This window comes from Liolophura sinensis, chromosome 2 (assembly GCF_032854445.1).
Source record: "Liolophura sinensis isolate JHLJ2023 chromosome 2, CUHK_Ljap_v2, whole genome shotgun sequence".
Lineage (NCBI taxonomy): Eukaryota > Metazoa > Mollusca > Polyplacophora > Chitonida > Chitonidae > Liolophura > Liolophura sinensis.
The window spans coordinates 13,475,879-13,491,239 of NC_088296.1; the positions used below are offsets into that span (position 1 = coordinate 13,475,879).

The 15,361-nt window shown below is 40.3% G+C and overlaps 2 protein-coding genes across 4 annotated transcripts in view; both read right to left on the bottom strand.

The window, feature by feature from the left end:
• Positions 1-223: 223 nt before the first annotated feature.
• LOC135462942 (uncharacterized) lies at positions 224-2,755 on the bottom strand. The gene is made up of 3 exons (XM_064740260.1): positions 2,512-2,755; positions 1,927-2,014; positions 224-1,488 (listed from the first exon to the last, which is right to left on the bottom strand). The coding sequence occupies exons 1-3, from the start codon at positions 2,636-2,638 to the stop codon at positions 1,122-1,124; spliced, it is 582 nt and encodes a 193-aa protein (XP_064596330.1). The 5' UTR covers positions 2,639-2,755; the 3' UTR covers positions 224-1,121.
• Positions 2,756-4,835: 2,080 nt separating this feature from the next.
• LOC135462875 (uncharacterized) overlaps positions 4,836-15,361 on the bottom strand; it is a 315,472-nt gene continuing 304,946 nt past the window's right edge. Inside the window, exons 2-5 of one of the 3 annotated variants that reach the window (XM_064740168.1) lie at positions 10,110-10,241; positions 9,384-9,527; positions 8,766-8,909; positions 4,836-5,032 (exon numbers count right to left, since the gene is read on the bottom strand). In XM_064740168.1, the coding sequence (XP_064596238.1) occupies positions 4,941-5,032; positions 8,766-8,909; positions 9,384-9,527; positions 10,110-10,140 (411 nt within the window). In that variant the 5' untranslated portion in view covers positions 10,141-10,241 and the 3' untranslated portion in view covers positions 4,836-4,940. Of the gene's footprint in view, positions 5,033-8,765; positions 8,910-9,383; positions 9,528-10,109; positions 11,073-15,361 lie in introns of those variants that run through there. The other 2 variants (XM_064740169.1, XM_064740167.1) reach the window with 2 other exon arrangements.

A 15,361-nucleotide genomic window follows, 5' to 3' on the forward strand; every position in this document is an offset into this window, starting at 1 on the left:
GACCTCTGACATGTCAGTCAACAGAACAGATAATGTAAGTAGAATATCATGTGAATACTTGATGATCTAGCCGGTGATTACAAACTGGTACTTTTTCAGACAGCTGGGAAAGAGATTTGGTTCAACCTAACCAGCGACGTGTGTATTTTATTACCCAAGCTATAATATATTACACAATAGTCCACCTGGTTATCTGCTGCTATAATATTTATATTAACTAAGGCTCATGTGCTTAAAGTAACCATTTAGTACTAAATTTACGTATAATACGCACCTATAAAAACAAATGATAGACTAGTGTATGTTTATGTATGCTGATGAAATAATGTAGTACATGTAAATAACACCGTAATAATTGGAAACAATTAAGTTTGTTACGAATATTATGAAAAATGCGCTATTTGCAATATAGTCTTCTTAGTATAACTATATATCTCCATGTACAACATGCCGTTTCCGTATATAACAGTGAAGAAATCTTGTTATGCATGTGTGTCGTTCAAACATCCTTTTATACATAACAGTCACAAAAGATACTGACTTACATTATGTCGACAGACTCTTGACGAACACGGTTCACAGTTAGTATGGAGAGCTTTTAATTGTATATTAAAACAATTAATATTATTGCTATATACTTTTCCATGGAAGATAATCTCGTGTGCAGCCACCTAAAATATACCGCTGAATGTGGTTAAAATGAAACAAAGGCCTATTGTACAAGTCGTTAGACATACACAATTTGAGCTATCCTGGGATGAAGCTAATATTCGAAAATTATACAGCAGTCGTCTCACACCCTTGTGTTAATGTCAGAGGGCATTATTAAAATTAACGTGACGAGGAACTGTTACGAGAAGTAAAACATTTTAAAATCATTGAATATGTTCAGATCATCTAATAGGCCCCTTTAGTCGGCAAGGGAGATAAATCTTGCAGTCACATTTTGACAGGTTGACAGTAACATAATACTGCAAACTGGAATATGTAAAAATAGGATAAGTAGAGAACAACATGACTGTGTTAGTACATCTTCCGTTCACAATTGCACTGTGAATGCTACATTCTCTGTACAGTGGTATATGTATCCAGGGCCGACCAGGCTATCGCCTCGCTCACTTTTATTGAGACGCTATGTTTTCCACAAGAGATGTGTACAATCTGGTCCCTGACGTGTCCCGTGTATTAACAGATTCGTACAGTCCGCTATTGTCATTGTCATTAAGTGACTGTGATGGCGCATTAACGTCTTCGTATGCTGGGGAATCACCGATTGTTTGTACATCAGTCTCGTTTATGTCCATTTCAATTTCAACTCTCGGGCCTGTTCGTCTACTTCGTCTGCTTTCTTCCAGTGATGAAGAACTCCCAACATTCTCATAAGAATGTCCGGTTTCAGCAGCTGATAGGTTGTCATTTGAATTAATATTTTGCAACACAGAGCCTTGAGACTTGCATAACTCCACTACTTTCAAGCACCAATGTTTCCTGTGTAAAAGAAAGCTAAAGTGAATATGGATGTTTCCCTACAGTTTCATATTTTGTTGATTGGGGAAAGTTTACGTTTCTTGAACATTTCTGCTCTTTCTAAGACCTTTACATTACATACATCATCATAAAGAGTAATAGCTGAGCAGCAATGATAGTGTTACAAATTGCCAGTAGTTATAGATACCGATGAAATCCAGCCTCTCGTCAGTTTATATCATCGTTTTTATGGGATTTATTCTAGCTATTTATTCTGTTAATGTAAACTTCATAATACACGTTCCTGATCTAGAATTACTCAATATGCTGTGTTGTCATCATATTTGATGAGGAATAACATAGAAACATTGCAAATGGATCAGGACTTTGAGATTCTTAGTCAACCAACAGAATCTTGAATTGTGCAGGAAAACTCAAGAAAATACGTAAGTTGCTTACCGAATAAGAACAACAACAACAACGATCACCGCGATACAAAGAGCTTCCCCGAATCCTACTGCGAGCCCGACTGTTAAGGCATTACAATCTGAAGCCAAGGAATTGAATCAGATAATAAATATTTTTAATGTGTGCTAATGACATCGGATGGGACGTTTAGAATCTGACATAAGTAACACGAAAATACATACAAGTTTCATTCAGACCGGCAAATATTTTGGCTAGGAATATGTGATAAATCGCTATTATGTGGACAAACGACGACAACTGAACAATACTACTCTTTGACTATCATGTAGGAGAACAGATATTATAAGGCAATTTGCTATAATAAAATCAAATACTCCATAACCATATTAGTTTTGGAGGAGAATGGTTAGTAAACGCTAGTATGAGACAGTTACGTTTAGTCGAGCAAAAGTTTGACATTCAGAAATTCATGAGCACAATAAAGTGTTGTTCATAGGACAAATGTACTGGTTTCTTCATTGTTGCATGAAAAAAAAACTGAGAATTAAACACAGTAGAATGAACAAAATATCGAACATAATTAAGAAAAATGTGTTAACTAGATGGCAAACTTACCGGACTGTGCGTTTCTGTTTCGTTTTGGATCGGCTGTTGTTGTTGTTGTAGCAGGGCCAACCGAGGTCGTGGACTTGCTTGACACAGCTGAATTAAAGTCATGATAAGCAGAGGTAGTTATCCACATAGGGTTATAATGTGTTTTACCCTCGCAGTCATACTAAATGTTTTCTTCTGTTGTTTTTTGTTTGATTTTGTTACACCCTAAAGTAGATTCGATTAATTCACAATTCTTTAAACGTGCTACCAACAGTCAAAGACGTGTGTTTTACAATCAAGTTCGTAAATAACATTGCTGTAAAGCATCATCTTCTAGGTGATACATTTAACATTCATCATATCTTATGTTAGGGTGTTTTATATGGATGCAGAGTATTGTTTCCAATATGATCACTTCGTAAAAGCGAGAACAAAAGAATAAAGTACGTGCCCTCAAAATAACCTATAACCGAAAGTACATTTGAAGTTTACTTGTGAGATATTTTTTCACCGCGCAAACTCCGGGTAAATGTTTGGAATATAACGGTGAAATTTATGAAACAGGTTTTTTATATATAATAGTGGTTGTAAATTTTAATCCTAAACTTTCGTTTTATTAAATCTGTTATTTTAGCTTATAATTAGGCGAACCAGAATCAACCAATTTTACGATAGCTGGTAACATATGGGTAAGAGTAAAAGCGTTATGATGCATTTTACAAGAAAAACCTCATTCGAAACAAATAAATGAGATTAGGGAATATGAAAGAAAATAATGTGATCTATTCTTTGATCATATCAAGTCTGTATGACGTCTATATCACTTTAAGTGCTGTTCAATAGGGCTAAAATTTACGACACGAGCACCAGCAAGTTTGCGCTCGAAAAGTACACGAAATACATCTACGTTGAAACAAAACTCGTGCTACTCAAGTGAAAGAGCCTTTATCGATATATTAAACCTAAAACTGCGACCACGAAAAAGAAGCAGGAATTGGACTTGGCGACATTTCTGCTTAAGCTCAAACGCGAGGAAATGTCTCTATAAACTCAACAGGCAATATCTGATGCTAGAGAAAGGAAGGTTTTTGCTAAGTACACCGAACCTCTGTATATTGCACAAAGTGATAGAGAGAGTAAAATTGATCGAGTTGAAGATTGTAAGGCACATGTAATCAGTTCTCAGTTGCTGTTAAATTCTGAAATGGGTTCTAAGTTATCAAGATATGCTACATCAGATTGTAGTCGTGTGGTAGGAGATGATATTGTCAAAACTTTTGTTTCTGATTGAAATCCACCTGTTAAACTGTTTACCCCAAATACAGAGCCAACTATGAGTGTAGATAAAACTGTTATAGTTAAGACAAGTACAAGTCATGAGTATTTTAACAAACCACAGGGGAATAGCTCCCCACTGTCATGTTCTCAAATTTCACATACAAGGCAGGTGACTAGTAATGTGTCTTTTTAAGGTATGTGTCGGTAACTGGACATCCACACAAACCTCCTCCCGAGTTAAAGAAGTACAAGGAGTTCCTTTGTCAGTTTATTTCGAAGGTAGTGGAAAACACAGACTGTGATAGTGACAGAATGGCATATGTGGATGAATTTACTTCTGGAGAATCGAGCCGTATTGCATCAGGCTATAGCTATATGGACTTCCCTCAAGGTTATCAGGCCGCACTCAACGAGCTTGAGCAGGAATATAGCCGTAACAATGTGCTGGTGACGGTGTTCGTCAACCAGCATTATAATGGCAGACTGTTTAAGACGATGGGTCGAAAAGATTGGATAACTTTGGAATGTTTCTTGCAGAGTGTGGAAATGCAGTTCAAAGTATGACAGCTGTTAAAATCCTAGAATATTCAATCTAAGGAAGCTGGTAGGCAAATTACCGTACTACCATCACGACAAGTGGCGTTCGTCAACCAGCATTAGAGTGGCAGACTATTTAGGACGATGGGTCAAAATGATTGTAACTTTGGAATGTTTCTTGTAGAGTGTGGAAATGCAGTTCAAAGTATTACAGCAGTTAAAGTCCTAGAATATTCAGACAATCTAAACAAGCTGGTAGGCAAATTACCGTACTACCATCACGACAAGCGGTGTGGTACTATACAGAACAAGGAATGGGGAGAAGAAATAAAGTTCTCTCAGTTTGTTGATTTCGTCAAATCGAAAACGCTTCCAAAGTAAGTCGAATTCTCCAAGCAAATTAATTGCAAGCTATGTAAATAATGTTACAGTTGGCAGTTTTACACAGTCGACTAGCACGCTAGGTCAAGTGGAGAAAGTTTCTGCTTTCAATGGACCGTGTTCATTTTGTAGCAAAGAGAGCTATTGCCTTGAACAGTGTGAAAAGATAAAGAAGCTACCTTACCGGACAAAAGATCTTCTGAAGAAAAACGATTACTGCGTTGGATGTTTAATGGTAAACACCGGACCATTTGTCATGTTGCTGGTATACCCCCACAAACCCACAACAAACTAGGCGGTCGAAAGCCAGACAAGTCTCCTGCAAGTTCGTCCAGAATCATTAAAACTGAAACAGTACACAGTTCAGCAGTGTATGTGGCGGAATATACAATGATAATTTTTGCCTGTGGCAGAAATATTAAGAATGACATGAAAGTGAAACACACATACGGTTTTATGGACCCAGTAGAACGGCAAACCTGTCCAGAAGGTCTCACGGGAGAATTTGGTGATTCTAAACTTATACAAATAGCAAAAGACACCATCAGAGACCGTCACTCCATGAACACCTTTGCAGTAAAAGGAATGAACGTTTGCAATTTGAAGTGCTAATAAGGAACAACGCCCCGGATACTTGTTCCCGGATGGAAGTTCGCACAGGAACAAAATGCTCCCCCACCCCTACCCCCACTCATGCTACAACATTCTTACTGGGATGGATCCTTCGAAATGCAGTTAGAAATGACAGCACCACAGCAATCTCAAGCGCTGTAACAGTCAATCGAACCGATGTCATCACTATTGAAGAGGCTAAAAATCTAAAGCTGTTGGAACAGAGACTCAATGAGTACGTAAACTTAGATTTTCCTGGAACTCTGAAGACTGCAAAGAGCGCTTACAAAAGGGCAAAAATTTCTTGGACAAGGTCAACGACTGTATTTATCTGGAGCCCGGTTAGTACCATTTAAGTTTACCCTTTAAGTGTGACAAGGTAAAATTTCTGAACAGTGAATCCCTAGCAAGACAGCGGCTAAGAGGGTTGAAGTCCAAGATGTCTTTCAACGATAGCTATAAGGACTACAGGAAGTTTATGTAAACAATACGTAAAAGGGGTTATGCTGAATTGGTTTCAAAGACGAACTTGGTAGGTGTGATGGAAAGGTATGGTACATTCCACGCCACGGAGTGTACCACTCTAAAAAGCCCAACATGGTCGGCTGTCTTTGACTGTTCCTGAACTTACCATGGTGCATGCCTAAACACAGGCTTACTACAGGGACAGGATCTCACCAACAACTTGGTAGCTGCCCTGCTCCGCTTTTGGCAGGAACTGTTGCGGTGATGGGTGACATAGAGTGCATGTTCTACAGAGTTAAGATTCCAAAAGTAGATTCGGACTGCCTCCGCTTCTTATGGTGGTCAGAAGGCGAAACAGGCTAAGATTCCAAGGACTATCAAATGCGGGTACCTCTGTTTCGTCCCCAAGTTGTGTCAATATGGCGTTACTGAGAACAACTAAAGAGAATGGGCACCGCTTTAGTCAAGACGTGGTGGACACTGAAACTTCTGCGAAGACGACTGCTTGTCATCGGTGGGCAAAGGCCATGGAACTCCTTCGGGGTGTCACTGACTTATATGAGATTGGCGGTTTTATGTTGACCAAGAGGATAAGTTCGAGTAAATAAGTCATCGAATCCATCCTGGATGACCGACGATTTCCAGTTTCTGGACATCCAACCAGGAAGAAGAGAGATTCTTTCCGTTGTATAGCTGATCTTTGATCCACTAGGAATGGCTTCACCTTTCATCTTAATTGAAAGAAATCCTCCTGCAGCAACTGTGCACCAAGGCATTCGATGGAACGATACAGTCACGGGAGAAAACCTCAAGGGTTGGGAATGCTTTATTGACGAGCTAACCCTGCTGAAAAGGGTTGAAATTTATAGGTGCTATAAACCCAGCATATTCAGGAACATAGCGATTCACGTGTTTTGCGACGCCAGTGAAGTGTAATGGGGCCGCTGTTTATCTGAGGATCGTTGACAACACCGAGAGTATCCATGTCACTTTGATAATGTAAAAAGCCGAGTTGAACAGATCAAGAGAATATCCATCCCAAGAATGGAACTCACTGCTGCAGGTATAGCGGTGCACCTCACGAGAATAAAAACCAGAGAGCTGGACTAGAGCATTGGGATGTCGGCATCTGGACAGACAGCATGTCCGTTCTTCGGGACCACCAGGGTGCAGACTTTTGTGGTAAATCGCATCGATATTATCCGGGACGGATCCGATGTACAACACTGGAGGTACGTACCATCAAAACTAACTCCTGCTGATCTCGCCTCCAGACGAGCTAATCTCGACAGATTTCTCAGCAACAAATCTGTTTTCATGGCCCACAGTTTTTACTGCAACTGGAATTAGGCAGGAATAAAAGATTACGTACCTGACACTCAGCAAATTCCACCGGGTAGAAACATCTGGGTCAGACACGTCCAACGCAAATATTTTTCTAAGGATGTCGACATCTTGTCACCACCGGGGAGGGTGGGGAGGGGGGAGCACCTTGCCGAAGAATAGCACCTTTCATCGCCTATGGCGTCATCATAGTTGGTGGTCGCTTGAGGCAATCTGATGTTTCCTACAAGGCAAGGCACCCGATCTTCCGTCCACGTCCAGGTATGTCACATCTATACCTTGGTCATTTACACCGGTGACTTGGAAACCTTGGGGGAAATTTGATTTTGAATACCGTCTTTCAGAAATAATGGTTCATCGGAGTCTCTCCCACTATCAAACAATTGGTGAAACGTGTGATGTGTTGGTGCATGGGAGCGAATAATCCGTATCGCTCGGAAAGTGTTGCATTCCCTGGTTCACCTTCAATCTCGCCATTCTGAGGACGAGCTACTTGCCACACTGTTATGTGAGGTCCCTACTCAACCGTCGACCACTAACCGAAGTGTCTCATGACTACAAAAACTTGGATGCCTTGACGCCAAGTCATCCTCTCCTCTTGCGATCTGGATAGAACTTTCCGCCAAGAATGTTTGGCAAAAGCGACAAATATTCCAATCCCAGGTGTCGTTAAACCCAGTACCTGTTCGGCGTCTCCTTGGGGCGATAGACTTCTGAATACATGTATTTGCAGGAGAATGATCTTGTGTTGGTGGTTAACATCAAGCCGCGGAAATCGTGGTGTTATCCACCACAAAGGATCGCCATCTGCCACTGTTAAAGGCAGACTCATTACATTATGCTGCAATAGATAAAAGCCATGCTGCAGTGTGAACATGTGTTGTTGTAACTTCCACACTTTAGGAAGAAGCGGTGAAACATGATTTTCACAGGAATATTCTCTTCATCAATTAAACTAACCTATCACTCTCCTGAACTTTTAAAATTCTTGTTTATCCGTCCATACCGTTACGATGCGAATATTTTTTTTCACTTTTGCTTTGCTTGGTTGACATTCCTGGTAGTGTTTGCATACATTCAATTCGTAAGGCGTTTCTACCCACACAGGGTTACAGGGATGAGAATGTGTCATTCAGCTATGTTAGTGCACCATTGTTAGACGGACATCTACACATGTTGGTGTCCCTGTTACAATCTGCCCCGCAACCACACAGCTGAGCCCCACATTATGCAACCCCGACCTTAGGACACAGACAATAGGCAGTGAAAATGCGGACAATCAGTTTCATTGTTGTTTTGTACAGTTCACATTTGTTGCACTGTTTGATTCTTAATCAAGCCACTCAGATGGTTACCAATTTGGTCGCTGTGAGTTCACGTCCAGCTCATGCTGGCTTCCTTTCCCGCCGTACGTGGGAAGGTCCACTAGCAGCCTAAGGATTTTCGTATGTTTTCCTCGGTCTGTGCCCGGTTTCCTCCCGCCATAATGTAGGCCACTGTCGTATAAGTGAAACATCCTTGAGTAAGGCGTAAAACACCAATCAAATAAATAAACTTATTCACGCTAACTATGAAATTATGCACATGCGTTTATCAATTGTTGCTGGAGAGAACACAATCGCGGCTAAATCCGTAATCGTGAAGGCGTTTTAACTTACCCTCACAATACGACAGGGCTGGAGATGTGTCCGTCAGCTGCGTTAGTACACGATTCCTAGGTGAGCATTCACACAAACCGCTGGTCGTGTTACATTCTGTCCCAATACCACACAGCTGACTTCCGCATTGTGTAACTCCCTCACCTAAAGACGCAAACAATGAAACTTGGTTATTAGGAGTACATTTTAAGGCATCACTCACCTGCACTTTTAATTTTTTTCTCAATTCTTAATAAACCCAAAAGTATTAGAATTATTTCATTACACTACGATGGAAGTTGCATGGCCTATCTAAAATGGTTTTTTTTTATGGAAAATCTGTTTAGTCACGCTGTATTTCGTTTCAACTGTATAGTTAAATGTTGAATGATACACACAAACATCAGCCTCCAAGCATTAGCCGGTGGCACTGGTTTACACGATGGTAACCTACAAACGTGTAACAGTAATACTTCAACCAGTGTAACGTGAAAATGCGAAATATTTTTTTCACCTCTTGTTTTACTTGGTTGACCATTGTGATACTGTTTGCATATATGCATAGGCGTTTACCTATTGTCCTTTGAGAGGTCACATTCCCATCGCTAAAATCGTAATCTTAAAGGCATTTAAACTTACCCAAACAGTACCACAGGGATGGATATGTGTCATTGAGCTTTGTCAGCGCACCATTGCTAGACGAACATCTACACACACTCTTATCCGTGTTACATTCTGCTCCGTAACCACACAGCCGAGCTCCACATTGTGTAACCCCCTTACCTATAGACACAGACAATAAGAAGTTTGCATAAATACATTTTCTTCATCAAACACGCTAGAGTGTCCTTCTCTTCACTTCACTTTTTGATTGTAGTTGTTTTGTAATCTTCTATTTCGTTTGGCTTAAAATGCTACACGATCTTTTAACATTGCCTTGCATTGGCAGTTCCAATTTTGATTATTAGTGTTGGTTTTAACACGTGATATTAGATTCAGATTTATATGTTTACAGCTACTTCTGTTCATAAACAAAGCATTCGTTAGTAATCATAGTGTTTTAAAGTTGCCGGCCACACATGTTGATACTGTGCACGTAAGGACAGATCTGGAGGCGTTACCCTAATATAAGACAGTCTGAGGGCGATGCGTATGAATGTTTATGTCAGTGGTAATACCGATATTATTTGTGCGATGATTTAAGACTAAGGAAGTTTGTTGTCGCAGAACACATACCGGTTTATACATGGATGATATAATATTATGCTTGATAAAGCTACAGTGTGCAAAAACTCATTCCTTGCGATTAATTTAAAAATGTGTGACTTTAACGGAAGTTTTCTGCACTGCAGATGTTTGACTTACCCAAGCAGTAAAACGTGGATGACTGCTGCATTCTTTTGCCATTATCGGGTAGGCACACACAATCCGTGTTTTGGAAACACTCAGCTCCAAAGCCGCAACTGACGGTTCCACACGACTGGAGTTCTGTACCTTCTAACACAAATTAGTTACAAATGATTTGGATGTAATTTTCCTCAAATTTCACTAGGCGTTCTTTTAGTATCTTTTTCATAACGCACAAATAACAGAGTTATCTGAGTTAACAAACAAATGAAAGAAACGTATGCAACACCAAAAATAACAGGTTGTGGAATTCTTGTTACCTTTCAAACATTTTAAAGAAAGCAATCTACTGTATCCTACCTGAAAATCGTGAAATAAAAGACGGTACTTCAACGACATATAGTTACAGTCATTTGAATGGTTTTATCGAACTGAAATTTAGCATTACATACAGAGGTGTAATGTTCCACGACTCTCGCCCGCACCGTGTAATTTTCTGAAAATTCAGAACATTTCATACATTGCAGTTTTCGGACGAGCATCATGTTCTCCCTCTGTAGAGTGTATTATATTCACTGTTTTGTTGTTTTTTTTTTGGGATGTACCACTGATCGAGCTTCATGGCTGTTGATACGATATAGACGTACCCTCCCATCTAGGAACTTTAACACATTTTAACTACATTTTTACTGTCCTGGTAGTGTCTCTTAGTTGTGAATGGTAAGCGACAAGATGAAAATGTGTCTTTATGTTGCTTCCTTCTACATTTCTAAATATACACGAGCAGACTGATAATACTGACATATTTCAGCTGTTAAACACTAATTTGTGTTAACCCATACCGGTCAAATCCAAATAAAAAGTCATTACCTCCGACATGTTCCTATCAATAAACCAGGGCAATTGTATTGCCAAGGGTTGCCACCAGTCCAAATATCTATATATTTAACATATCGGCAAAATGAATATATGCAAACTACATAAGTGTAATATGACTTCCGAAGTAACTTTTCCCGAAGTCTGAGAGTTGCCCATCTCATGCGAATAATCTGCCCATTTCTAACATATTTGATTAATAAAACCCTCACTTGTAACTATACTATCCAAAAAAAAGAAACGCATAGGTGTTTTGTTTTATTTTAAAATGAAAAAAATACATTTTGTCTTCATTTCATGAGCAAAATGTGTTTTAATATTGTTAATAGTCACAGTTAGCACGCATTTTATTCCTCAAAACATTTCTTGGTTGAAAATGTTGAGTTTGGAGGCCGTTTTTGGAAGAAGTAAAAAATACAGCACCACACTGCATCACGTGCAGTCTTACACGCCGAACTTACGCATGGAAAGCATGCAGTGTGTGACTATAAAACCGCAGCTTCGGGCCGGAAATCGGCGTCTTTCAAGTGGTGTTTTCAAGCTGATTCAACATGCCACGTCTTGACACTGTCACAAGAAATATTGCCATTGGAAGACTTCAAGCTGGAGAGTCCCAATCGTCCATTTCTAGGCGTCTACACGTCAGCCAGAGCACGATTTCACGGCGTGCTGCCCGCTACAACAATACTGGGACAACAAATGACCGTCGGCGTTCAGGTCGACCACGTGTCACTACAGCAGCCCAAGATCGCTACATAAGGGTCCTCCATTTGCGTGGCCGTTGTGCTACAGCTGAAAGCACAGCAGCCAGCATACCGGGACTGAGGAGGATATCAGGTCAGACAGTGCGGAACAGGCTGAGGGAACATGGACTGAGAGCCAGGAGGCCCTATGATGGGATCGTGCTGCGTCCTCACCATCGCGCCAATCGCCTGCGATGGTGTAACAACGTGACTGCATGGAATCTACGCAACTGGCGACGCATTTGGTTCAGTGATGAGTCCAGATTCCTATTGCAGAGACGTGATGGTAGAAACCGGGTTTACAGACGTGCTCACGAACGTTATGCCCCTAACTGCGTACGCCAAGTGGACAGATTTGGTGGAGGGAGTGTGATGATGTGGGTAGCAATATCGTATATTGGTCGTACAAATCTTGTCCACGTTCAGGGAAATCTTACGGCCGTACGCTACCGACACACCATCCTGCAGCCACACCTCTTACCTGTCATTGACGTTCAGCGGGAGTTGTTCCAGCAGGACAACGCCAGACCGCACACGGCACGTGTCACAAGGGACTTCCTCGCCGAAAACAATGTAAATGTGCTATCCTGGCCGTCCCGTTCCCCGGATATTAACCCAATTGAGCATCTGTGGGATGAACTTGATCGACGTCTACGCCAACGTCAGCGTCAAACCCAAACGCTTTAAGAGCAAGTTGCATGTTTGCAGGAGGAGTGGCAGAACATTCCCCAGGCCTCTATCCAGCGTTTCATCCAGTCCATGACAAGGCGTGTCAGAACTGTTATTCTTGCCCGTGGTGGTCACAACAGATACAGACATTCCACTCAAGTGGGAGACTCATTGTGAGTGTCTTACCTCAAGTTGATGGCCTTGTTGTCTAGATATGGACCCTTCCTTAATCTGTGTAAAAAAATATTTGCAGAATAGCAATTCTTATTTAGTTATGCATAATTGAAAAGACTGCATCACCTCCGCAAAAAACCGGGTTATGCGTTTCTTTTTTTGGATAGTATATTTACAAGAACAGAAAATCATTACAAAATAAAACTCATATTCAGTGACACTGTTGCATACCGGAATTGATCCTATCTCACAAGGGACATTACTAAATCTTCCAGCATAAACTGCTCAAGCTGAAGTTCCAGCTGATAACTGTTTTGCACTAGTTTTACCCACCCGAACAATGGTTTAGTATGGCTTGTTTATGAAGCAGTCGTTAACTGCACCTGGCGTAATTTCTAAGACAACATATAGTAAGCAGATACTTTTTTAAAATGCGCCTGGCCTAGAGTTGAGACCACTCTGTAAAAAAAAATTGCGTCCGTAGAAACACTGCAGTCTCATGGAAATGGGGCAGAAATTCCGTCACACGTAAGTAGTCAAATCTTACAATGTATTGTTACATGAACATACATTTGACTAACATCCCACTGCCTTACTTAAAACAGCTCGACTGGTAACTGACCCTAATAGAACCACAAGTGTATAATTTCTAATTATGAAAGGATGAAGGATGAGGTAATATTGGTGGTTTGTTTAAAAGCTAAATACCTGGTGTATTTGTGCTATGTATTATTTTCGCGTAGAGTAACAGAGATTTTACAGTTTGAATGTACCTATACCTGTATACGTAGACCAGTACCGATACTTTGATACACAGAACACTTAACAAATGTATAAGAAAAGCACTGCCACTTTAGAAAGCGATCACAAATTCCGCCATTTCTTTTGACATTTAGCCCTTGGAGAGTACTTGAACACTTAACTGGTGCTGTGAACATGTAGATGGCTGTGAAGTGTAGATTAGCTTTTAGTTTGCATTAACACTATGGCTTAACCCCCTTGGGGTTCCTTATGGCCCATAAGCCGTGTATCACCCGTCAACGTGGGATATTTTGAAGAAACAAATATTCTTGTTTCATTAAGATAATGAACTATATATCACTGGAAATTCGGTGAAATGTCCAATAACGTGAGCTGATTTTTGTCATGGTTACAGTGGTGTGTGTTAACTAGGAAACATTTAAATATGGGGGAAAACCGGAGGAGAAATGTGTTGCAAAATAAGAATTCAAATGACCTGAAAATGTGTCCCCCTCAAGCGTGCCGTATATTTTTAACCCAGTTGTACTCTGAAACCGACATGTGAAAAGAATGAATGATTATGGTTTAACGCCACCATATTTTAGCCTTACAGTGTGAAGATGTGTGTATAGAACTGGAAAAAGAGGAAGATTTTCTGCTTGAGTAGGGCTTTTTAATGGTATTAACAAATCTGTGCCTAACTGCGGAAATGCAATATAATGTGATAAAGTCAACGGAGTTTTAAAAGAGATTAGTGGATTATAGACACATAAGGAAACTTTAGTGTTTACACATTATCTAGTAAAATGCCTGTTATTTTGTGGCCCTCGTAAAACACATTACATAAAGCGGAATTTAAAACACATCACGACCATAAACATTTAACATATCAAAACTAAACCTGTGCAGTTGTCAAGTGTTTGGGAATGGTCGAAAGTTGGCAGTCATTTACAATCGTTTCGTTTTCAATTTTTTGCTAATCAAAGACACCAGTGGTATTAGAAATGTGATATATTTAGAATCACAGTGCATAACCGTAGGCCCTGCTTAATGGGTATGTCTCTCTTAACAATGAATTATTTACCACACAGATTCTTTGGTACAATGATGTTTCTGTCATTTGTCAAGTTAACCACAATTGCTGATTGGATTCCTCATACACTGGTGATAGAGCTATTTCTTGAAAGGTCACAGATTGGACCACAACAAACGCTATGTGCATTTCTGTTACATGGGTGCCCGTTTTTGCTATGAACTTGCCTCTAACGCATTTAATTTGTAAATTTTCTATCTTGCAGCTAGGAAACTGATACGCTAGATATACAAAAATCCTGAGAGTCAAAAAACAGTCGTTAACACAATCGCTGTAGTATCATATACATGGTGAGGAATTAAGCCACACTTGAGTAGCCACGCTTTACAGAGTGTTATTTCGTGAACATACGTGACAGACATACCACTGTATTCAAGTCAGTTGACATCTCTACTGCTGATTAATGCTAATGGAACCGCAGGTGTGTAATTTGAAATTTTCACGTGGAGAAATACATGGTGACCTTAGATAGATTAAGGTGTCGGTTATTTACTGGTAGTCTAACCGGCATTTTATAGTCTAACGGTATAACTGTATACATAGCACCCTTAAGCTGAGATTCCTTACATGCGGTACCGGTATACGGTACGCGGTATGCGGTACGCGGCAAAAAATCGAAATAGTTAAAATAAGTTGCAATGATTCCATAAGTACGGTCGCGGATCCGTTTTTTCATGCGGAAACGTATACGGCAAAATCAATCGCACCATGTAGCGATCGGTGCGGTATGCGTTTTTAAAACCGGACAGGGTATCCCAAGAAATGACGTCACTGGTGGGGTGTTTCCCCGACACGTGGTCGGAACTTGTTTAAATTGTTCTCTGGTTAGACGAAAGTAGGCCTACTGTTGGAATTTTTCTCCATCCAGCTGCAATTCCGAGACCAAGTTATGGAAAGCTCCCTGCTGAGCTCTTTGCCGCAAAATACTGTGGACCCACCATCGGTGTTTTCTCTTTTTACGCTTCTTTAGTTGC

Bases quoted from the DNA above. Each gene is read 5' to 3' on its own strand.
- LOC135462942 (XM_064740260.1), bottom strand. From the start codon at position 2,638: ATGTGGATAACTACCTCTGCTTATCATGACTTTAATTCAGCTGTGTCA. The intron at 2,015-2,511 runs GTAAGTTTGCCA...CCTTGGCTTCAG, and splicing joins AAACAGAAACGCACAGTCCG to ATTGTAATGCCTTAACAGTC. The intron at 1,489-1,926 runs GTAAGCAACTTA...TCTTTTACACAG, and splicing joins GTTGTTGTTGTTCTTATTCG to GAAACATTGGTGCTTGAAAG.